This window comes from Sinocyclocheilus rhinocerous, unplaced genomic scaffold (genome assembly GCF_001515625.1).
Source record: "Sinocyclocheilus rhinocerous isolate Xijiao unplaced genomic scaffold, SAMN03320098_v1.1 scaffold1842, whole genome shotgun sequence".
NCBI classification, from domain to species: Eukaryota; Metazoa; Chordata; class Actinopteri; order Cypriniformes; family Cyprinidae; genus Sinocyclocheilus; species Sinocyclocheilus rhinocerous.
This window is the reverse complement of record NW_015667292.1, coordinates 850,142-874,275: the sequence shown is the minus strand read 5'-3', so window position 1 is coordinate 874,275 and position 24,134 is coordinate 850,142. Positions and strand designations below refer to the sequence as shown.

Here is a 24,134-nt window from a genome sequence, read left to right as displayed (position 1 = left end):
AAAATTAAATATATCACAATATTACTGTTTTTACTGTATTTTTTGTTCAAATAAATGCAGCCTTGGTGAGCATAAAACTTTTTTTTCCTGAAGCTAATAAATATATTATAGAAAACACTGTCTAGGTAGGCAGCTCACAAGGTTTTGGAACATCTTTAATATGCAGAGAGAAAGAATTTGTCTTGTTTTTATTTCCTCTGTATGGCATGTTCTTTTTCCCATTCCTTGATTCACTCCCTCCCACATTATTTTCCATGTGTGTGGAGATCTATGGTTCTCGCCTTCATGTGTCATGTATTAATAGTCAAAGCACTTTAATAATGCATTGACCATCAATTATTAAGTGTGTGTGTGAGAGAGGTGGATGTGGCCTAGCGGCATGCCAATATTTGATTTGATCAGAGCAACAGAGTTCAGGCATTTGGAGATAAAGAGACCCACATACACACACACACACACACACACACAGGAACCTTTAGCTCGGCAAGAGCTCTGGCTCATCGTTTACTGTGACCTTTTAAGAGCCTTTATTTCCAGATTAACTGTAGGCACTGTACAAGAGGGGGTTCGGATATGACAAATAGTTTATTTATGATGGAAAACTGTAAGCATCTGAATTATTTTTGTCCTTTGGTATGAAGAAGCTTTTAAGGCGCCTTGTCATATATTTGTATTTGAAATTGTATAATTCGGTACAAATCATAGCATACATTATCAATATTCCAACCAAATGTTTTTTTTTTTTTAAAGGTCTGGCTCAAATGAAGGGTCTAAGAAACAGAGTGTGAGGATGTGTGTTGAGCAGCTGCTCCACGCTCAGATGAAAGGAGAAAAACACAGTAAAAGTTTCATAGTCCATCTATGGTCACAGCTGCAGTTTTCTAAAAAAAAAAAAGCAACAGGAGACACAAACAGAAAGGAAAGGTCCTGGGTGACTAAACTAAAAGAACACAAAGAGGCAGAGAACGACTACAGAAAGGATGAGTTCATTGAAATCCAGTCCTAATACCCTCAAAGGCATACGGATGATGTTTGTGACAGCGCTGCATTGATACATCTCAAAGAGGACAGCATTTGTTCATTACACTAACCTACACGCACTGGTGCATCACATTAGATAAGGATTATGAAGAAATGAAAGAGGTTCTCCCTGTTCCTGTGTGTGTTTGTGTGCGGCAACAAACACTGTGTACAGCCTCTGAATCTAAAATACATATTCATTGACATTTGCATCTTCTACAAAACAAAACCTTATCCAATTCGTATACCAGAATATCTTATTTGTTTCATCAGGTTTGGAACAAGGGTGAGTGTATAATGACAAAATTTATTTTGGAGTGAACTACTGCTGTTAAACACGGCAAAGCAAAAAATAAATAAATAATGCATATGTAAATATGTATTTTAGCTATCATTCACATTTAGGTTAGGAGATGCTTTCTTATCCCAGCAGCTTATCAAGATTCCTTCTGCTAACAGCTGAAGGCAGTTTCGCCTGCTGTTATCTTGCTTCTAGAAGCTTCCCAGCAAGGTTTTTGGGAGGCCACTGTGCTGTGTACAGCTCCCATAAATCCTTTCAGATGAAGCAGAGAGGTGAGCACTTTTTTTTTAAATTAAATTACCCACAGACTCGGTTCATGGCAATGATTTCCATTTGAAATAAAACTCTGGTCTTTTCTTTTATTTATTTATTTCTTCCATTTACTTGTTTTCCCCCCTGGTATTCATATTATTATATGCATGTGTTTATTAGTACATTTTTATCCATGGGCTTGTAAAGTTAACTGATTACTGCTTCATGACACATTGAACGGTCCTATGTAAAATAAGCCATTAGGAATAGCAGTAAAGGCTATTTATCACTAAGTTGTATCTGTTGTGGCTACTTTCAGAACCATACTTTTATCTGTGGATTTATATTTCAATTCATGTCATTTCACATGAGGCACAGACTTTTTGTTAATGAAATCAGACAATTTTCATATAGACTGGGGTTAGTTGTCACAATGGCTTCAAATATCTAGTTAAAAATAGACAGTCATAGGTTAGAATATTTTTGTGATAATTTAGTATGTTACGTTTTCCGTTTTGATGTTTCATAATCTTGCTATTTGAAATATACTATTCTCAAATCAGTCTCAATATATGACAGGAAAACTTGGGCCCAACACGTGTTAAGCTTATGTTTTGTTTTGTTTTGTTTTTTTTATGGACAGTAATAGCTGAAATGTACAATATCTCTTTGTACACATATAAAACAACTGTTTTTCAAAAATGAAGAAACATTCACTTGAGTGAAAAGTGTGACAAGTAGCTCAGGTGTCATTGCATTTTTGCTTCATTAACATATTGAGTATTTATCTAGTAGATGTTCTCACGGTATACTGTACAAGATCATGTGATTCACAGAAGAAAAAAGACAATTACATGGAAGTTATCTCTGATTCTGTTGTTATTTCTCATCAAAAGTAACTTACAGGGCAGTTACTGCAGCAACCAGTAGGCTAAGTGTCTCGCTGAAGGACACAATAGGTCATAAAATCACGAATTCTCATGAATACTACTGGGTTTCACATCTGGGCTGCTTGCCGAGCTCATTAAGCTCTACAATACCATAAAAAGCACTGACCTTTTCTAGTGCAGTGCATGGAGAGATATTCACACATTTCCAAAGATTTAAACAGAAAACATTTCAGTGTTAACTCATGCTTTACTCAAATTTGCGTGGCTACACTATATTTTCCCGAAAATTACTATGTGCATCAGATTTCCATGTATATGTCAATATTTTTCTTCATATAAGTACAGGAGTGGAGAGTATGTTAGGAATTCGAATGTAAGTGTGGGAACGACAGATGGAATAGCAATTACAGACTCAAGTACATGTGAGCTGGATTGCTAATGTCTCTTACGGCATGAAAGTACAAGGTAATGTCAGGATGCAGAATTCATATTTATAGCAGCTCTGGGCAAAGACGTTCTTAGGTTAGACAACTGGTCAAACGCAACATAGCCAATGGGAAAAATTAGGAATTTAGATGCTGTTATAAAAATCCTAGAGAGCTGCCTATACTGAGAAAGCATTTTAAGGGATATTTGCAAGCTGAAAAGTATGCTGCCTCCTAAGGGTGCTTTCACACCTGGCCCGTCGTTTCGGAACCTGGTGCGTTTCCCCCCTTAGCTCGGTTCGTTTGGGCATATGTGAACACGGCAATCGCGCTCGGATCCGCTCCAAAATAATCGGTCCGAGATCGCCTTTTTAAAAATGTTTTCCCGATGAATCCTGGACTCCTGCTCAAAGTGATAAATTAATATAGCCTAACGACATCTACAAAAAAATAAATAAATAAATTTTAATAAAAAGCAACATTGTAATAATTTGAATCCCTGTTTCGGAGCAAAGCAATCGATCTACAGGTGTGAAAGCACCCCAGATATGCTGTTTTGGACATATTTAAAGGCACATATCCACATATCCTTTACAAGTTGTAGTACCAGTTAAGAGAAACAAAGATTATAAATGTTTCATTTAATTCATTTGAAAATAATACATTAAAAAAAATGTTTAAGCCAAATAAAATTGACTATTTTACCCAATTTGGGTATGTGGTATGTATTTTTTATGTTCTGTACTATACTAGTATTGTGTTGTTAGCTTAGCAACATGCTAAACTCAAACATCTCAAACTGTGTGTGAGTCGACGAGCCTCCTGTGTGCTTTGAGCGTTTTGTGTGTTAATAATATTGCATATTGTTGGGCCTGTACAGTTCATGGTAATATTACATCAATTTTATTTTATTTCATTTTATTTTATTTTGGATGATAAAAAACAGATAGTGTAAAATCTACATCCTGAATTTAAAACCTTCATGTTGAGCATGCATGTCTGTCACTTATGAGGTTCCATTTCAATTAGAATGCTGCCTTAAAGGGATAGCTCACACAAAACTGAAAATTCGGTCATTAATTACTCACCCTCATGTCGTTCCAAACCCGTAAGACCTTCAATTGCAATCTATGACCCTGCATAGACAGCAAGGGAACTACCACAGTCAAGGCACAGAAACGTAGTAAGGACATCGTTAAAATATTGAGGGTCAGAAAGCTCTCAAAAATATCTTAATTTGTGTTCCGAAGATAAACGAAGGTCTTACGGATTTGGAACGACATGAGGGTGAGTAATTAAAGACAGAATTTCCATTTTTGGGTGAACCATCCCTTTAAGATATGGTCACACATTAGCAAAATTTCTGCGTACTTTTGTAGCAAAAAGATTCATTGTCAATAGTGTAGAAATGCATGAACTCAGAAGTCACTTTTAAACCAAGCAGCATTCTATTGGTCAGTGTGAATTTGCGTTACCAACTTGAATACAAGTACAATCTGTGTGGGGAACTTTTTCACACTTGCGTGAAGCTCCTGACTGCACAGATTCCGACTGAAATGACTATTTTCCACAGGTGACAATCGCTGAACAATGGTAATTGTAGCCGCACATTTAGAAGGTAGCTGCTTAGACAGCCAGCTCACTATGTTTTGGCATGTCATGTATTGGCAAGCACATTAGAGAAACCACACATAACCTCATCATCAACAGTAGCTGAATCCCGCAGATAATATATGCATTAATATGCATAACAAAGGAAGACAATTAATGAGAAAATGAAGCCAATGAGCCAACTGTGTGTGTGTATAATGGGGGGAGGGGGATAGTTACTGTTCAATAGACTTGAAAATTATATGGGAATCCTCCCTCGAAACAATAAGAACTACAGATAGTGGGAGGATGAGATTCGTTGAACAAGTGTGTGTGTGTGTGTGTGTGTGTTAAGGTGCTTTAAAAGAGCCATTATTTAGCTCATTTATGATGTCTGAATTATGTCAGAAATTATACAATGATATTAATGGATAGTCTGTGTGCATGTGTGGGCAGTTTTTATTGTATTGGCCTGATTCAATATCACACAGGAAGCACAATTAATAGTGACAGGTAGGAGGAATTTAAATGGGCTTTGAAATTGCTGTGAAATTGTAATATAGGGGCCACTGAATAAGCCAGCATGACTGACACTCAGAAATGCATTTGCACGCGCTGTATAGTGCTAGAAATGACTTTTGAGTCTGAATGTAATTGTTTTGTTTGTTTTCAGTTTTCCACAGTTAACAGCACATATTTTACCTGGTTACCTTAATCAGGTAAGTACTAATAAAAAGTGGGTCATTTTAGTGGAACCAAATGGAATTGCAATCAGTTTTTTATAAGCCAGCTGCCGTAGTGTTTAAAACTGGTTTAAAACGCAATATACAATTTGATTGTGTGTGTGTGTGTGTGTGTAGGGTGAATTCAGGTAAATTGGGACACATTTTCCCATTAAGATGACTAGGAAAAATAGCCCAATTACCCTACATTATCTCCTGGACCCTACTGTTTGTGTGTAATCTTACCCAGTATAGCCAGCACAGTGTTGTCCTTGAGCACTTCCATGGAGCCTGAGCAGACAAAGTAGATGGCCTGCAAAGCGTCACCCTGGCGAATGAGGAACTCTCCTGGAGCACAGAAGGAAGTTTTGATGATGAGCGACAGCGAGCGCAAACACCCTCGACTGGCCGATTCAAACAGAGGCAGCTGGAGCAGCTCTTTATTCAGGTGCATGGCAATGTCAGCCCGCAGTTCATCTGGGAAGTCCTTCAGAAGCTGGGAGAGGACAAAGATATCTTTTATTTGAAGCACTTGCACTTACTTTTACTTCTCATTCTTGAAAAGCATAAAAACTTTCTATTTATGGTTGATCGTCAAGGAAACAAGTGCTGCAAAGAAACTGTAGATCAGTCTTCTACTTAGACTTTAATGGGAGGTGATATTGATATCAAAGCAAAGAGACGTTTATGAGTTATGTAACGAGTGTTTTGATTTGGGCTCATTAAATACATTGTGAGTGTAAGATGGAATCTCTTGTTTATGAGCAGATCAGGGTTACGGATGAGATAGTGAATGAAAGGTGAATGGAAAGAGAAAATAAATCAAATGATAAAAGATATGAGGGATTATAAAACAGAATGAGAGATAGAAAGAGAGCATGCTGAAGTGAAAAGCGAATAAAAAAGGATAATACGCATTAATCTTAGACAGATGTATCAAATCACACCAGTGATAGCAAGAAGGCCAATAATAAGCAATGCAGATTGGAATCAACAGTTGCAAAGAACAGGAGCTACAATTACATAAAATGTAATACTATGAGCATAATATTTAATTACAAGTGCTTATCAGATTTCCTATATTTTGGCCTGTAAGGCTACGGGTTAATGGGAGATCCAGCATAGAGAAATAATGAATGCAAAATGCATTGTCTGTAAATGTTAAAAACATTTTCTCCTGGAGGTCATGGAATATTGAATGAATTTTGCCAAAGTAGCCAGGTTAATAAGATATTTTAAAATAACATGCTACTCTGTACTCAATAATTATGATTTTACTATCAAAATAGGATCATAGGATTGTGTTGACTTTTTTGTTGCTTTTTTTGTTGTTGGCCAGAGCAGGTCAAACAGTTAGATCTTTAATTACATATTATTTTTTTCCCATGAAAAGAGGTACTTGTTGCTTTGAATGAGTGCACCTCAGAAGAGGCACATTCTAAATACAGTACATTTCTGTGTCATATAACATCAACATTCCTTAAAAATCCAATTTTATATTCAATGAATTCTGTACGTTTAATTTTGATGTTTATCTAATGTCTATTGCTGGAAAACAGAAAATCGCAAACCCCATAGAAAAATAACTGAAAATTAATCAACTCACACAATAGTCTGCCCTCCTGAAGTTGAAGATCATCGACAGTTTCTGAACGTTAACTGACCGCCAGTGGAAAAAGATAAAGAAATAAAGTAGCTACACTACTTATGAAAAGTGCCAAGAATTTAACAAGTTCAATAAGTGTCAGAGCTACTGATCCTCTCAGCATTAAGAAACCAAGAAAACCCAACAAGTGTTCAACGAGTGGATCAGAACAGCAGTTCAAATATTAGCCCTACATGACTAAGCATATTATCCGCACCTACAGTACAATTGTTTGCGCAGGATTTATAAATTGTGAAATTGTTTTGACAATTCATTCATTTGTGCACACAAATTATTGAAAGTACATGTAAAAGTACTACCTCACTGACATCGATGCCATTGTTGACAGACCATGTCGTCTGAAAGCACTCCAGCATGCGCTGCGCAAGGGCCTTGGGAAGTCGATGCACGCGGATGAAATCTTTGAGGTCTTTGGTACGAGTGTGATAGAGCGAGCGGCGCGAGTACATCCTTTGGATAATGGCCGTCACATTACCGAAGACCGCAGCGTGCATGAGTGCTGGAGAAAAACACAACAAACATTCCAGGTGAATTACATATATATATACAGTATATATAATCTTTTGCTAAATAATCAAAGGAGTTGTTTGTGTATCTCCCTATATCCCTATACACTTCGCACATCGCACGTGGTCAGCCATTTACAGAGAGAAATCAAGCCATTTACACATGATGCTAACATGCATCTCCGGTAGGCTAATCACTTTTTTATCAGGCAGTTGCTTACTAGCAATTTAGCCACACCCAGCTAGCAAAATGTAAAACCATTGTTCCGTTGCAATGATGGACTTTCCTTCTATGTTGTACATCAGGATGCATTCAAATGCAATATCCAATCTTTGTGATGGCCACTTGTGATCCGATCACCCGAGCCAGATTTTATCAGGAGTTAACGTTTAGTCATTTAGTCATCTTGTTCCAGCCTGTTCTTCTCCTCTTTCTATTGCTTGATCTCAGTGTCAGTGGACTGCATGCCAATGGTTTGCAACGCAAATCCTTTTCAGTTTAGTGTCCTCTGCATACATTATGTTCAGTGCAACTGTTTTCACTCCACCAAACTCTATATCATCTATTATTTATTTAACATTGCGAGCTTTGCCAACATGAGTGTAAACAATCAAGAAGGATTGGAGAGTACTCATGGAGTGCTAATTGAAGTCTACATAAATTGTTGCGGAAATTGCATGCCGCTCTTCTGTTCAAGAACTGCGCTCAGCATAAGTGGCTGCACCTGGGTTATGTGCCTTTTGAGTGCTTGGATGAGCTTTGTGATGAAATCCATGAAAATCTTCAAATCAGGTGAAATAGGGGAACAGAATTATTAAAAGCTAATAAAACCTGTTTCAACCACCTGATTCTTGTTGGAAGGACAAATGAGGTCCCTTGCTGAATTGTCTCTCCAAGACAGGAGTGAGATTATATGGAGACCTTTTTTTCTTTATTCTTTATTCTTATTTCAGTGTGGTCTCAAACTGTGCAGCCAATATAAACTCAAACATTTCTCATCAAATTATTCCAATACCAAATTATCTGAGCAGTGGTTGCCACATGAATTTTATACCTCCTTTCATAAATAGAGGCACTTATTGAAGAGGCACTTCAAAAAAAGGCTTATTCCTCAAATACTGTACACTTCGGTATCATTTAATATCAACATTACTTAAAAATCTTTGTTATATTTAATACATTTTGTATAATTCATTTGGATGTTTAGATAATGTTTCTTGCTTGAAAATTGTGCACACAATTCAAAATAAAAGTGGTTAAAACTTTGGCAACAGAAAAATGACTAACAATTTTTCTCCCTTTCTTAAATGAATTCTTTATTTAATTTCTACTTATTTATTCAATTATTTATTTCTTTTTTGTTTTTGTTTATTTTTATTATATATTTTTTTCCCTTTCTTTCTTTATTTTACTTTCTTTTTTTCCCTCACTTTTCCTCCTTAAACATTCTGCTCTGACCGTCTACAAAGAGGCTGTTCTACATATATATTAGTAAAAGCATAATATAGATATACACATACTCAACACAATTGTTACACACACACACACACCTTACATAACTACATGTACATCTAACTTTGTGTTCCATATGTTTTGTATTTTTGGTATCGTCTAAGTATGTTTTGTCTTATGTACTGCTTTAAAAATTTATAAAAAGGAGAAAAAGAATAAATAAATAAATCAGAAAAAAAATATGATTAACAATTTCAAAACAATTAACAAAAAGATGTAAAGCAGCTCTTTCACTGACCATTAGTATTATTTTCTTATTTACCGAATTATGTTTTTTAAGCATATTATACAATATTACTATATGTGACCTTGCAAATTCCCCAAGTTCTGAAATGTTTTGAAATGAACTGAATCAATTTGAAACAAAGTGAATTGAATTAATTCGAACATACTCTTACTTACAAATTTTTGTTTTATTTCTCCTAATGGATTTTGGGAGAATTCTGTTATTCACTGCACACTCATCTTGTGTATGACTTAAAATATATTTTGTATAGCTGGTTTTATCCAAAGAAATCAATTGGGTCCATAACAAATTTGGTCCCAACTGAATTTTAGCATATGGACTTTGTATGGGAAAAAAAGATCATCTTTACATGTTTTACATATTTAGAGTCATGTAGGCAGAATTTTCATTTTTGGTTGAAACATCCCTTTAAATGAAGCATAACTGAGAAGTTAATTAAGTCTAAGCTAAAAAAGCTAAACTAAGCTGAGCTTAGCAAGCTTAAAGCGTAGTGTCTGAGAAGTAAATGATTCCTCTGGAATGGGTGGTACACATCATATTGTAGTCTGGTTAATATAATAAACAGTATGCTTACTTGTTTGATGTAATTATGGTAATTTTTAGGCATGTCAGTGTTCCCCAAAAACCCTCAGTGTGCATGATCTCTGTGTGTGGGTAGGAGCCCAGCTGTCAGCTGGCTGGGACAGTAATGGCCCTTAGTGGTAGGATTTGGTGACAGATTGATTCAGTGTGCATGTATGTAAGTGTGCATGGATTCAGCCATCCTCATTTGGCCCTCTTAAGTGCAATGAAGCCTGTGTCTCTCTCTTCATGGTCCAGAGGACATGCCTTAAAATTCAGTCCACTGTCACAACATCTCCCTCAAACCCACAAGGGACACTTGCAGCTGAAAAATCATTACCGCTGCCTCAGCAGATAACAAGCCACTCCAATTCTGTGGCAGTCGAATCCCAACCATCAGGTTAAAAGAAAACGGCTCAGAGTAGCCAACGTAAGCCACCTTCTTATAAGAGTTAAACAGGTTAGGAGGTATAAATGATGTCAAAAAATCCACACAAATATTCCAACACTAAGGTTTTGAACCCGACAATGAAGACACACTGAATTAAAACTTTCAAGTCACTCGTTTTGCAATTAAACATGAAACCAACATGTCATGAGACAAATAGAATGTTGTCCATTAACATAAATTGGAAAATACAGGAATATTGGACAAATATGTACTCAACCGTCACTGCTTTTATGGTTGAAGATTCAGAGGTAGTTAAACGATGGTCAATAAACCTTACCATAAAATGTGTTGAAGACAGAGATAATCAATAAGTAGCTAAGCTTAATGAATAACATGGTCAAAGAAAATGTTGGTGCTCTAAGAATGGAGCCCTGTGGGAAACGTAGTTTAAAAGTAAATGAGGTCAGATGGTTTACTAAAAACTACTCCAATAAAGCAAATGCACCTCTGTGTCTTATCTTATGAAGAATGCAGTCCTTAGGGAAATTCAAGAAGTCAATAGGAAGTTTAGACCATGGGGAAAATGCAGTCATTAGTGCACTTTTGTGGACTTGCCATCTTGTAGCCTTCTTTTGCATGTGAATCTGAAGAGTACACAATTCCAGGGAGTCCCATCTGTAATTTTAGGGTTGAAATGGGTGTTCATGAGCGCCCCCTTTTGTTTTGTTAAAATTAGCTGATTTGTTTTTCAGTCTATTCCAAATTTGTGCTATTCCATATAAACAAACACATCAATTTATACTGTGGGATGGTGAAACCATCTTATTTTAAGTGTTAAATCATCACTGCTTGAGGAGACTAAATCATCTCTCTGAATATTGATGTCTGGTGGGGGTGGGAAAGATAACAGAGGGAACATTTGGATCCCCCCAAGCTAAGAGAAGTTATTAAACCATGTCTTTAACACAACGATTAAGGGAACAAGAGCGGGATTCTACCAGAGGGGCACAAATACACTTGTCCCAGTATACACGACATTCACATCATCTTCAACCTTCAAGTTTTAATAATCCTGTTTAGATAGACATTCCTGTTAGAACCGTAATTCTACAAAATTCTCAATATCTGATTATCAATATGGTTTCCCAAAATTCTTACACCAGAATGTTGACATTTAAAAATGTAAAATCATGGATCATTTTCTTTACTATAGTTAGTCTAAAAAAATAATATTTTTTAAAAATTATTATTGGGTTGAAGATATTACCTGGAAATACTGTTAACTGATGCCTAATTAGCAAAGTTATGCATTATTTTTTAATATTTTGGCTATTTTTATGTCTTGACATTCACATCATCTTCAACCTTCAAGTTTTAATAATCCTGTTTAGATAGACATTCCTGTTAGAACCGTAATTCTACAAAATTCTCAATATCTGATTATCAATATGGTTTCCCAAAATTCTTACACCAGAATGTTGACATTTAAAAATTTAAAATCATGGATCATTTTCTTTACTATAGTTAGTCTAAAAAAATAATATTATTGGGTTGAAGATATTACCTGGAAATACTGTTAACTGATGCCTAATTAGCAAAGTTATGCATTATTTTTTAATATTTTGGCTATTTTTATGTCTTTCCTTACACATAAAATAGTACTCCTAATCCTTTCCACTGGAATACACTACCATTTAAAGGTTTGGGATCTTGAAAATTCAGCTTTGCCACTGCAAGAATAAATGCCATTTTAATATATATTCAAATATAAAGTGACTTTAAATTGTAATATAATATTTAACATTATTACAGACTATGCTGTATTTCTGATCAAAAAAATGCAGCCTTGGTGAGCATAAGAGACTACTTTCCAGAACATTAAAAAATCTTACAAACACCAAACTTTTAAACAGTAGTGTATATAGATATTTTAAACTGATCAAGAAAAAAAGACAAAAATAAATTATCAATATTTAGAACTAGGGATGCATGATATTGGATTTTTGCAGATATCCGATATGCCGATATTTTTTTAATTCATTTTGGCTGATAGCCGATGCCAATAGCGATATATTTCCTTTTGTTTGGAAACAACACCAAGTCTCTCCTGTGCAGAAATTATAAGCAAATTATATTTAATTTTGGTTAGTTTTTAACAAGAACTTATTTGTTAGAATGAAATAAATAATAATGAAGTTCTTTTATAATGACTGTACATTGAAGCTTTCAAAATAACTATAAATAAACTATATATCAATAGCTGCATTTTTTTCAGAAAGAAAAAAACCTTACATTGTGGTAACCTTGGTAACAGTGGTAACCTTACATTTTATTATTTTAAGTTTTAACATTTGTAGATGATCTAAAGCAAAAGAGTTGTAAAAATTCTGAAAATCTTTCAGAGCTCATAATTTGTATTAAAAATACAACATATTACACATTAATGAATAAATCAGTATACAGTATATAAAATTATTTAATTTACAAGTGTCATGTTTGTGAAAACATACTCATTATTTTATGACATCAATTACTGCTTTATTTAATCAGAAACACAGTCTAAATATTATTTGTGTATTTTACTTTCATTTTATTAGAAGTAGGCCAACAGTGCCCCCTACTGAATTAAAATTCCTTACAAACGGGCATTAGGACCCGGGGGAGGCTGCCGCTGCTGCCACTGCACGTGCTATTACTGTTTACTCTGTCATACACCGAAAGCATCATTCTGTATATGCATTCTCAGTTTAAATGCAGTGATCCAAAACAGTGAAGCTAATCACCATTCAGGCAAAACTTTGCTTTAAGAATGAGCCACACTGCTGACATGATCTAATCGCTAGCACACCCTGAGCACATGTGAGTTAACATATTCTTTTCATCGGCAAGACATATCGGCATAATTTTTCATATCGGGCCGATGCCGATATTTACATTTAAAGCCATTATCGGCTCATTCCGATATCGGTCCGACAATATTGTGCATCCCTATTTAGAACACAACTCTGTACATCCATGTAGCAAAGCATTATGAATCCAAAACTCAAAATCATTAAAAAAAATTGTAACCATGTTTTCTTGCACTTACCTCCAATCAGCATGGTGCAAATAGAGAAGATCTTCTCTGAGTCAGTATTGGCTGAGACATTGCCAAAGCCCACGCTAGTCAGACTGCTTAAAGCGAAGTACAGCGAAGTAACATATGAACTCCGAATCGAGGGCCCGCCTCCCAGTACGGCTCCAGTCTGTCCTGCATTTGAAGTGCCCATCGGCCCTGCTCCTGTTGTGTTCCATTGGCTCGAGTTCCACAGAGACTCATGTCCCACCACATCAGTGCCGTTCCACTGGCTTGAATTGACCACCAATCCATCCAAGATGGTGGGGCGCAGCGAATCAGGAATGAGGGATGCAAGAGGGGACAGAAAATAGGGGGTGCCCAGACGTTTACCCAGCTCATGCAACCAGCCTATGAGAAAGAGAGAAAATGTACTCAATTGGCATATGTTTTGACCTGTGAAATTGTCTATAATGTTCATAATTTGACATAATTTGGTGATTGTTCTAATAATACATGTTTTTTCCATTTGAGTTTGGCACTATAACTAATGCAATGAGGTTGTCACTCCAAAAACTTTTTCATTGAGTGCATGGCCACTGTCCAGGGTTCTTAGGTCACTGTCAGAACTGAGTAGATATAGAGCAGCTGTCCCTGTCCATGGTGCTGAATCTGAAGCATTTTGAATATAAGTTGGTTTGCAGTAGGCTGAACTTTTTTCTGGAGACTCTACTTTTGTTCCCTGTGGAACTGGTTCTGTACATTTTCTTTTCTCTCTCTCTTCTCTCCCTGCTTATTTGTCTATAAGTGTCTAGTTTGGAGGTAGTAGAGGTATTATATGTGTCATTAGAAGTGATATTTTTCGAGAGAACCAGCAAATATATATATTTTTTCCATTTGAGTTTGGCACTATAACTAATGCAATGAGGTTGTCACTCCAAAAACTTTTTCAGTGAGTGCATGGCCACTGTCCAGGGTTCTTAGGTCACTGTCAGAACTGAGTAGATATAGAGCAGCTGTCCCTGTCCATGGTGCTGAATCTGAAGCGTTTTGAATATCAGTTGGTTTGCAGTAGGCTGAACTTTTTTCTGGAGACTGTAATTTTGTTCCCTGTGGGACTGGTTCTGTACATTTTCTTTTCTCTCTTCTCTCCCTGCTTGTTTGTCTATAAGTGTCTAGTTTGGAGGTAGTAGAGGTACTATATGTGGCATTAGAAGTTATATTTTTCGAGAGAACCAGAAAAACTGACATGGAGCCAGAAAGAAGTGTGAAAGGTCAGAAAGGGAATGATGAAGATTGAGGGGAAAAATTGCCAGAGAACCTTTTGCTAGCAGTTGTCAGGGAAGGCTTGATACACAATCACGCATGACAAAACCTCCTTTACAAATGCACAAACAAATACTCACTTTTCTCATTTACACAGTGACCAGCTTCAGTTTACATGACCTTTCTCATGCACACATACACCAGAAACCTGGGTCATTCCTTTCCTGACATATAAACACATCCAAAGTCTTCCCTTTGGTGTCTGCATGTGCTAATAGGCAGAAAAGTGTCCTTCATATATGCTGGACACCTACAGATATCTGCTTACTAACAGTCCCTTTTTATCATGCTAGTATGCACTGATTTGTTCTTATATCCATATTTTTCTCTCTCCTTGTGCTCTGGTTTATATCTACAGTGTTTTAAGATAAACATTTCCATGGTTTTGTTCAGATTAAGGATTGTTATGCAGAAGAATGCAGCTCTATTTCCATTTCCATTTCCCTTTCGCTTTCACTTTTGCTTTCTAAAATCACCTATTGACCAGGTAAAGGAGTATATAAAATGAATACTACTACCAGTACTATGTAATAGTGCCATTAACATATTTACATTGAGAAAGATTTGATCATAATATTGAATTGGCTTCAAAGTCAGTGTTATAATTGCCCCCATTACACAAATGGTATTAACCCACCATATCTCAAATGAGAGCACACCTCAAAGTAATAATATAATTGCTTTAATACTTGATAATATTACACAATAGTTTTCACTTTTATACAGTGCTAATGGTTTTAGCTAGCAGGAATAATGTGCATTTAAAGGACCTACATTGTGAATATTTTAAATAACTAGATTTTATATTCAACTGTTTCATTTTAATGAATTCATGTTTCTCACGCATTTTCAGGATTACACTTTTTCAGTTTTTATAAATGTTACAATTGCCCCAAACTCACAGCCATGATTAAAATCCCATAGAGTAGCTGCATTTACATTAACATTTAATATTATTTTATGTATTATTTACATTCAAAGGCATCAAAACATAATATTTGCTTGTTTGTGTGTGAAAGCTGTGGATGTCTGGACTGGCTGGGTGAAGTTGGTATGTATTAGTGAGAGTGTTTCCTCCAGACACCACTGAGGTTTATGCAAGCTTTTCTGTCACATTATTTGTGTAAAGTAAAAAATTGTGGTTTTGACAATTCAATTGCACTTGATGACAGAGTGCATAATTATTTTATGAAAACCAGCCATCAGCCAGTGCTTGACAAGCTTCTCTAGGCTCAAGGTTGAGCCTCTAGAATGAATAGTACAAACGTAAATGTAATACTAGCAAAGAGCATTGCCGAATATTCATTTATACCAGTAATGCCTCTGATGGAGCAGGCTTGAGAAACATATACTTTGCACATCCTGCTGTTTATTTAGGAGGAAAATATGAATAGAAAATGAATGATGAATGGAAAAATTGTGTCTCAAACCACAAAGGCTACCTTAGGTTGTAAATCACTGCAGGAGGAAAAAGGATATCTTTGAATATCTAATATATCTAATGTCAGAAAACAAGCTATATGTTTGATATGGTTATGAGGTGCACATTATTTATTCATGACATGAAAAGGGAGCAAAAAGAAGTCCAAGGGTAATGGCATAGGTGACCAAAAGTAAAGATGGTAAAGGAGGAAGGTAAGGGAGATTGATGTGCAAGAAGAGTATGAGGATTAAAATGCCTGTAATAATAAGACTGAAAGGATAATACATTTCTCGCAGTGGGGGATCTCTGTTCTCTTCCAAACCACTTGAGAAAGAATCAAGAGTTTTGACTGATTTGACGGTATGATTTTTACAGCCAACTTCAAAATCCTCTCTAGTCTCTCAAGGTCTGCTGGGCAGCTAGCCAGTAAAAAGAACAGTGCTCTGCTGAGGTGAGGCCAGTGAAGTGAGCAATATGGAGGGGGGAAAAAAAGATGGAGAGGGAGGCACAGAGCAACCAGAGTTCAATCAGCTCCTGGAGGAACCATCAGAGAAACCTTTTATTATTGATACGGCAAAACTCCAATCCATTTACAAACTTTATGGCCCTATATCCAATACAGATAGACAGCACTACTCAAAGCTACTTCAATATTTCATTATCATCAATAACACTGCCTCACAAAGGCAAATAATAATAGCTGTAAAGAGTCAATCTGAAACTGGTACTCATCAGATATAAAGCAACTTCTTCAACTTCAACAAATCTGGTACATTTCCAAATTCTACATTTGCCATTTGAAAGCTGAACTGTTACACATTTGAGTCTCATTAAATGTTGGATGTGTCTTGTATTTCTTTGCTAAAATATTCCATCTGATGTGCAGAATGTTACAAACTTCAATTTCCACTAGCAAAACTAGATGTGTCACGACAGCCTCATGTGCTTAACATTTAATGGCTGGACAATGTAAAACTGGTTGAGAGGGAATGGTGGGTGATATTGTTGGCACACCAGCAAAGACTGGATATTGGAGTAGTATCCCTGCTTTTAAGGAGAACATGTGGATGTAATTGAATCCTCTGGCTAGTAGCCAGTGTGGAATAGTGGTCAGTTAGGGCTTAGATGTGCCTGAGGATACTGCTGATGCTGAAGCCAATAAGAATCACTTTCATTAGATATGATGGTGTTAGACTACAGGTGACTTTCTATAAATAACTGCCCAAATAGTATGTGTGAATAGGTTGGACACTCCTACATTTTAGGCTTATGTGTAAATAATTAAATGACTCAAATCACTCATACAGACCATCAATTGTTTTGTTCCTGCACGTTTCGGTTCAGTGATTGATTCAATGACTTTCTTGTAAAGACTAAATGTTGTATAAAATTAGTTTATAGGACTCCTAAAATATTTTCCCTAGTTTATCTTGGTCAAAAAAAGACAATGACCTTTAATAAATCAGGTCCTATGAGATTCATGCTGTCAAGATCATATTGATGTCATCATACACTCTTTTCTCACAGCTATTTTTTTATTTTTTTATTTTTTTCTTATTCATGTGTAGGTGTCACAGATCGGCCAGACTCAGTCACCTCCCAATCATCACAACGATCCCTCTCACCTGAGTTCTGAGCACCAGCACCTGTCACTAATCAAGCACCTCATTAACCAGCCTGCATAAAAGCACACACCTCAGACACCCTCACTGTCTGGTCTCGTATACACGTAGAGGACTCCATGACTTTGCTACGACTTCCATTTGAATACTTCCTGCATTACTTACCTCCTGTGTTCCTCCTAGTGTCTCCTCGTCTCCAAGTGTCTCCTGTTCCTCCTTGTTCACGGATCGCTGAGGTGTGTGCTCCTCCTGCCTACATTCCAGCTCCTGTAAAGCCAAAGACTCGGATTGCTCCACTCTCCATATCCTTTGCACCATTCGACAAACTCTTCCCTCACCATCACATCCTCCGGATCCTATACCCGTACTCACTGTGACCAAATAAACCTGTTTATATCTACTAACCTGTTGTGTCAGACCTCTTCCGTTACAGAAGACCGGACCAACACAGACGGCACAGATGAGTTCTCCCCACGGCATGCAATCAGCTCGTAAGCGCTTTCTAGAGCGCCATCTAGTGCCTGTTCCTCCAGGATTCCTAGATTTCCTCCAGGATTCCTAGATTTCCCCAAGAAAATTTTGGGGGGGGGCCATATACCCGTGGCCGAGCCGGCCGAGGCCATGGCCGCCCGAGGCCCCTGCTCCGCCATGGCCACCCGGGTCCCCTGCTCCGCCATGGCCACCCGGGTCCCCTGCTCCGCCATGGCTTCCCGAGGTCCAGGATCCGCCATGGCCGCCCGAGGCCTCTGATCCGCCAGGGCCTCCCGAGGTCCAGAATCCGCCATGGCCTCCCGAGGCCCCTGATCCGCCATGGCCGCCCGAGGTCCAGGATCCGCCATGGCAGCCCGAGGCCCCTGCTCCGCCATGGCCGCCCGAGGCCCCTGCTTCGCCATGGCCTCCCGGGGCCCCTGATCCGCCATGGCCTCCCGAGGCCCCTGATCTGCCGTGGCCATACACGTAGAGGACTCCATGACTTTGCTACGACTTCCATTTGAATACTTCCTGCATTACTTACCTCCTGTGTTCCTCCTAGTGTCTCCTCGTCTCCAAGTGTCTCCTGTTCCTCCTAGTTCACGGATCGCTGAGGTGTGTGCTCCTCCTGCCTACATTCCAGCTCCTGTAAAGCCAAAGACTCGGATTGCTCCACTCTCCATATCCTTTGCACCATTCGACAAACTCTTCCCTCACCATCACATCCTCCGGATCCTATACCCGTACTCACTGTGACCAAATAAACCTGTTTATATCTACTAACCTGTTGTGTCAGACCTCTTCCGTTACAGTAGGGTAATACATGTGAGATTGAGAGAGCGGTTTATTTCTAAGTCGGACTGACGCAGTAATTCACCTGTTTATCAAAAAATGTGACAAAGGTACATTTGTTCAGACGTGACACACACTTGAATGATGTGAAGAGAATTCTTAAATCAGAGACTGTCTCATAAATGTGCTGTTCACAGAACCAGATAGATTGTTCTGTCCTTCTGACAAAATGCATTACGTCTGGCCTTTTTTTCTCATGTGTCTATCTAATTTGAAATGTGATTTGCATGTATTAAAATCACAAATGCAAGACATTTGTAATAGGAAGCCTTTTTGTAAGGCACATAAAGAGGTTGTTGTACATTTTCAATATAATGAGAATATTAGTGGACAGACATTTAATAATTGATCCTTGTGTATGAGACACTGTGAAAAGAATTATTTCACATGTGAAAATAAATGAGATGGGTTCTGTCCAATTTAGGCTAACAAAACAAAGCCCCAGTCTGATCTGTTAGACAGCAATACTTATGCTAATATGATAACTGCCCTATTGTTGATGTTGTTGTTGTGGAAGCTTTAATTTCACTTAGAGTATGTGGTTTCATAAAACATCTATTAGATATATTAAATATTTTTTTAGGAGTTTATACCATTTTGAGGGTCATTTCTAGTTCAGCTCAGATAGTACAAGTTATAAAAATTGTATTCAAAACTTGTTAGAAGACCTTAATAATCTGTTTGAAGGAATTTAAACTTGAAAGATTGGTACAGCTATGTTGACAGTTTGTAGATATGGCACTCACCAATGTCCCAGGAACCAGGGCTGTTGTTCTCAATCTCACTGCGGCCGATGACATACCAGACACAGGCCATCCAATGTGCCAGCAAGGCGAACATGGACATAAGTAATGTGAGTACCACTGCGCTGTACTGGGAGTAGCGCTCCAGCTTTTGCAGCAAGCGTAGAAGCCGTAACAATCGAACTGTTTTCAGCAGATGAACTCCAAAGTACTAAACACACAGATATTGAATGTATAGTTCAAAAGGAAATCATAGAATGAATAATTATTTAAGATGGCATGACCAACATCATATGAAATGTGGTGTCCCACAAAGCTCTGTGTGAGGGCCATTAAAACAAAAATATATAGGTTTATAAGGTTGTGAATAAACAGTAAAAGTATCTTCAAAATGAGCAAAATGAACACTCACCACACTGACATTGAAGGCGTACAACAGGTCAAAAGGTAGCGCAGCAATCAGATCCACAAACAGCCAGGTGGTGACATAATGTACACAGATAGAGCGCGCATCATACACCACCTGGCCTGATGTGCTCACAAATGTGGTGCGAAAATTTAACACAATATCTGTCACAGGGATATAAAGAAAAAAATATTTTAGAAAAAATTAGATGACACAGATATTTATTTATTACTATATCACAGAAAAATCTTTTTATATTTTATTCATTACCTGGTTCAGTGACAGGTTATAAAAGTTTGGTATGGGTTCTAGTTACTATAATGCTATTTAATGGAAGTTGCAAATAGCACTTACAAAGTTTAGTAAATGGCTTTAGCACAGAAAAGCAGGAGATTTTTGATGATACAAATAGTTGCTCTGTATTATGAAATTGTGTGTAATGAGCAATAACAGATTCTGTCATTGAAGACTACTGCCCTTAAGCAGTGCTTATCCTCACTGTGGAGTTCTAATATAAAGGTAATGGCTATAAATCTGATATTTTATCTAATATGTCTGTATATGAGTATTTTCTTCACCTGTATCCTTCAACAGTTACAGACAGGAATCTGACTTTACTAATAAATTAATATGACAGTGGACATTCAGAGTTATTTCTGAATTATAAAACACATATTAAGCTTTGCTATTTTCTGACCTGTCCTTCAAAATCTTTTTAGTTTTGATCTCACGATTTTGACGCTTTAGAAATGCTAGATTTTTTTGCCTAGATTTTTTTGACTAGCGTTTTGTGACATTTTTTTAGTAACATCTAGAACATTTTACCAGCTCTGAGTAATTGAAAGATATCTGGCCGTATATTACCTCTGTTACCTAAAATACTGTCTCACTCAGAAATGTACACGCACACATGAAAAATAATAGGACGGTGTGCTCAGGGTACTTTATTAGCAGGCATTGGTATCAGAATATATTTAATATCACCCAGGTAACATTATTGAGACAGAACAACTTATGTTTGCTAAATTAATGACACAGCAAAAAAAAAACAAACAAAAAAAAAAACAATAGGACAGTAGGTTGAGTCTTACCTAACATGAAAAGGATTTCTACCAAGATGTCGCTCACACTCGGTGGATTTCTAGGGGTCGACACCTCATCTCGCCCACCAACAACGGTGAAACAGACATTGTAGGGCACAGTAACTGCTACATAAAAGGTGGCTAACAAGATCAGCCAATCCCAGCCAGCTTTGAAGGTGCCGTAATGGAGGAGAATGAAACGGCTCTTCTGTATGGCTGCCACTTTGTACTCTGGGATGGGCGGCTTCTCACCGAACATGTTCTAAATATGATAGCAATGTTCAGAAATGTTTAATTGTTTTTTTTCTTTTATTTTCAAGATTTTCATAAACAGTATGATGTGTGCAGCTCACAGTGAATTAAAGAACTAATCCAACTAATTTGAGAAGAAGCAGTAAATAACTTTGTCTCATTGCTGAACACAGCATATTGTTATATATTTATCTTTACAAGGTCATTTTTATATTTCCTTTTTATTTCCTACAATAATGTTTGTACTTGAACTATTCTTAAGGTCTTAAGTCTGAATTATAAGAATGTAAGTGTGTCTAACTGGGTCTTACATTGTTGATCTTGAGTTTGCTCTTGTCTTGCTTCTGCAGGTGTCCAGACAGCTGGTAAAGCACAGCTCTGCTGCGTCGCCGGTTGGTATTGAAGCCTGGTGGCTGCGTGACCTTGTGCACCTCCAGCCCCGTCTCCTCGTCTGAGCAGAGAACAGCCATATATTTTAGTATATTTCATTTCTGAATTGTTTGACTCAACACTAAATAACATCAAGTTATTCCAGAAAACACCTCATGTAGCTTTACTGTGCATCAAAAAACATAAGCACAGATTTCCACCATTACTTCTGTTAAGTCATTAGAAAATTCTAGCTTAATTTTTATCCATAACGCTCTGAATGAACGAACTGAACACTGAAATCACTATTACATTTAGCTATTAGCACTGTCTGCTCAAAACAAATTACATTCACATTCATTATTTATCAAGGGTTTGTAAATATGACAAAAGAGAAATGCATCCAATGAAAAACACAGCAACTTAAAAAAAGGTAGAAAACATTCATTTATTTGAACAATTATAAACACAGATCGATTACACTGTGGGAAATAAACAGGCAAATTTATAATAAACAATTAAAGCCTTTAGAAGCTCTCTGAAAAAGCAGAAAGATGCCAATTTAGATTATGATTCAACTGTATCCTCAGTTTGTGCTTCCTCTCCTTCCCTCTCTAAAGGCTATCAGACTCTCATTCTGTCTGCTGCACCAGGGGTGTTCAGAGTCATTCTGATTTGTATTCTTTTATCTTTTTTTGTTTTTTGTTTTTTTCCCCATTAAACAAACACATCTCAAGCTCCAAAAAGACAAAAAACGTACTATATTTTCAACAATTTTCAGTAAACAATGAGTTCAGTTTGTACAGCCAAACCTGTATTATGGCTTTGTAAGTCTTTTGAAGAATATAGTATTTTTCATTTTGGGGTAAACTATTCATTTAATTTGACTAGAAACAAGAAATAAGAACTAATTATTTAATTATTACTTATATACAGTACACTACTGTTCTTACATTTACACTGTAAGTAGTGTAAATGCTCCCCAAGGCTGTATTTATTTAATTAGAATATAAAAATCCAGTTAAAACTACTGTATCGCTATATCTTACTGATTCTTCTGAAACACACATTTGACATTGTATATGATCTGTTTTGAGGAGAAAATAAAATATGGAAAGACATTAAAGGAGTTCTGCTGCCTTCTCATATGCTAACTAACATGTTCCCGGCAGCCTAACCTTCACTGAAGTGTTGATTTTAATTGATGACTTTAGTTTACGTGACTAATTTCATTTGGAAAGAGCCATCTGTCAGCTTCGTGTATAATATGTCTTACAAATCTTCCAGTTTATTTCTTGCTCTTTCCAAATCCTCATTCCATCCTTTTTTTATTTTATTTAATGGCTTTTTTCCCTTTATTACATGAATCCAACCCTGCTTTTTTTAAAGAATATTTGGCTTAGTCAACATGATTAAGAATGTAACTCTCACTCTTTTTAAATTGATTCCAATTATTCACTTTTAATGAGTTGACATCATTGACTAGTTATATACTATTCCTAATGCCAGTACATTGTTTATCCTTCAGCCAATTGAACAGTAACCGTGTTTTGGCTCAAGCTCAGGCCACCTCCGTGCCAAGCTTTCTTCCCGGCCCTCCTTGTGTCTTGTGCGTGTCTTTTCATCTCTCTCTTTATCAGTCTACCGTTCTCTCTTTCTCTCTGGAGAGGAGAGGTGTCAGGATTACTGTAACAGCGAGCACCACATGAGATGCTGCTGGCCTGTATAGAAGCATGCAAAACACACGATTCTGTAGCCAAGAACGAGAGAGGGAATGAGAAACAGAGGATAAGCTTGCTAAGTATGACATTGACTACACCAGGTGTTTGAGGTGTGTGTGAATATTAGTTGGATTAAGGGAAGGGAATAAGAATAATCATCTCGTAATAAGCTTTGTAGAGCATCCCGTATGAGGCTGAAAGAGTTGCTGTATGTATAAAATAATAATTTGTTCTCCCTTTGTTATAGAGTACTTTGCCTCTGTACCTACTTTTACTGTACAGCCATTTTTTACACATTATGACTCTCTTGCTTTTCTCTCTTTTTATCATTGTTTTCTTTGTTCTACACAATGATAAAAAGTTGGCAGATAACTACTATATGAATTCAAATTAATTTTTTTAAATCAATACATTTTAATAATTATAATAATAAAATTTTTATAACTATAATAATTATTAGTGTTTTTAAATATGAAATTTAAGTGTATTGTGAGCGAACGCAAAAAAATATGTTTTTAAAAATATATGTTTCATATATAGTTTAATTGCCTTTATTTTACATCTAGATTACCTTTGCTGCCATCTTATGGATTTCGATATATGTGATCCTGGACTACAAAACCAGTCTTAAGTGGCTGGGGTATATTTGTAGCAATAGCCAAAAATACATAGTATGGGTCAAAATTATTGATTTTTCTTTTATGCCAAAATCATTAGGATATTAAGTA

General features: G+C 36.7%; 1 protein-coding gene across 1 annotated transcript in view; it reads right to left on the bottom strand.

The window, feature by feature from the left end:
• LOC107733652 (potassium voltage-gated channel subfamily H member 8-like) overlaps window positions 1-24,134 on the bottom strand; it is a 112,606-nt gene that overhangs the window by 11,901 nt on the left and 76,571 nt on the right. The window contains exons 4-10 of the mRNA XM_016545379.1: window positions 21,628-21,767; window positions 21,074-21,326; window positions 19,989-20,146; window positions 19,580-19,787; window positions 13,173-13,550; window positions 7,166-7,365; window positions 5,447-5,696 (exon numbers count right to left, since the gene is read on the bottom strand). Coding sequence (XP_016400865.1) covers window positions 5,447-5,696; window positions 7,166-7,365; window positions 13,173-13,550; window positions 19,580-19,787; window positions 19,989-20,146; window positions 21,074-21,326; window positions 21,628-21,767 — 1,587 coding nt within the window. The remainder of the gene's footprint in view (window positions 1-5,446; window positions 5,697-7,165; window positions 7,366-13,172; window positions 13,551-19,579; window positions 19,788-19,988; window positions 20,147-21,073; window positions 21,327-21,627; window positions 21,768-24,134) is intronic.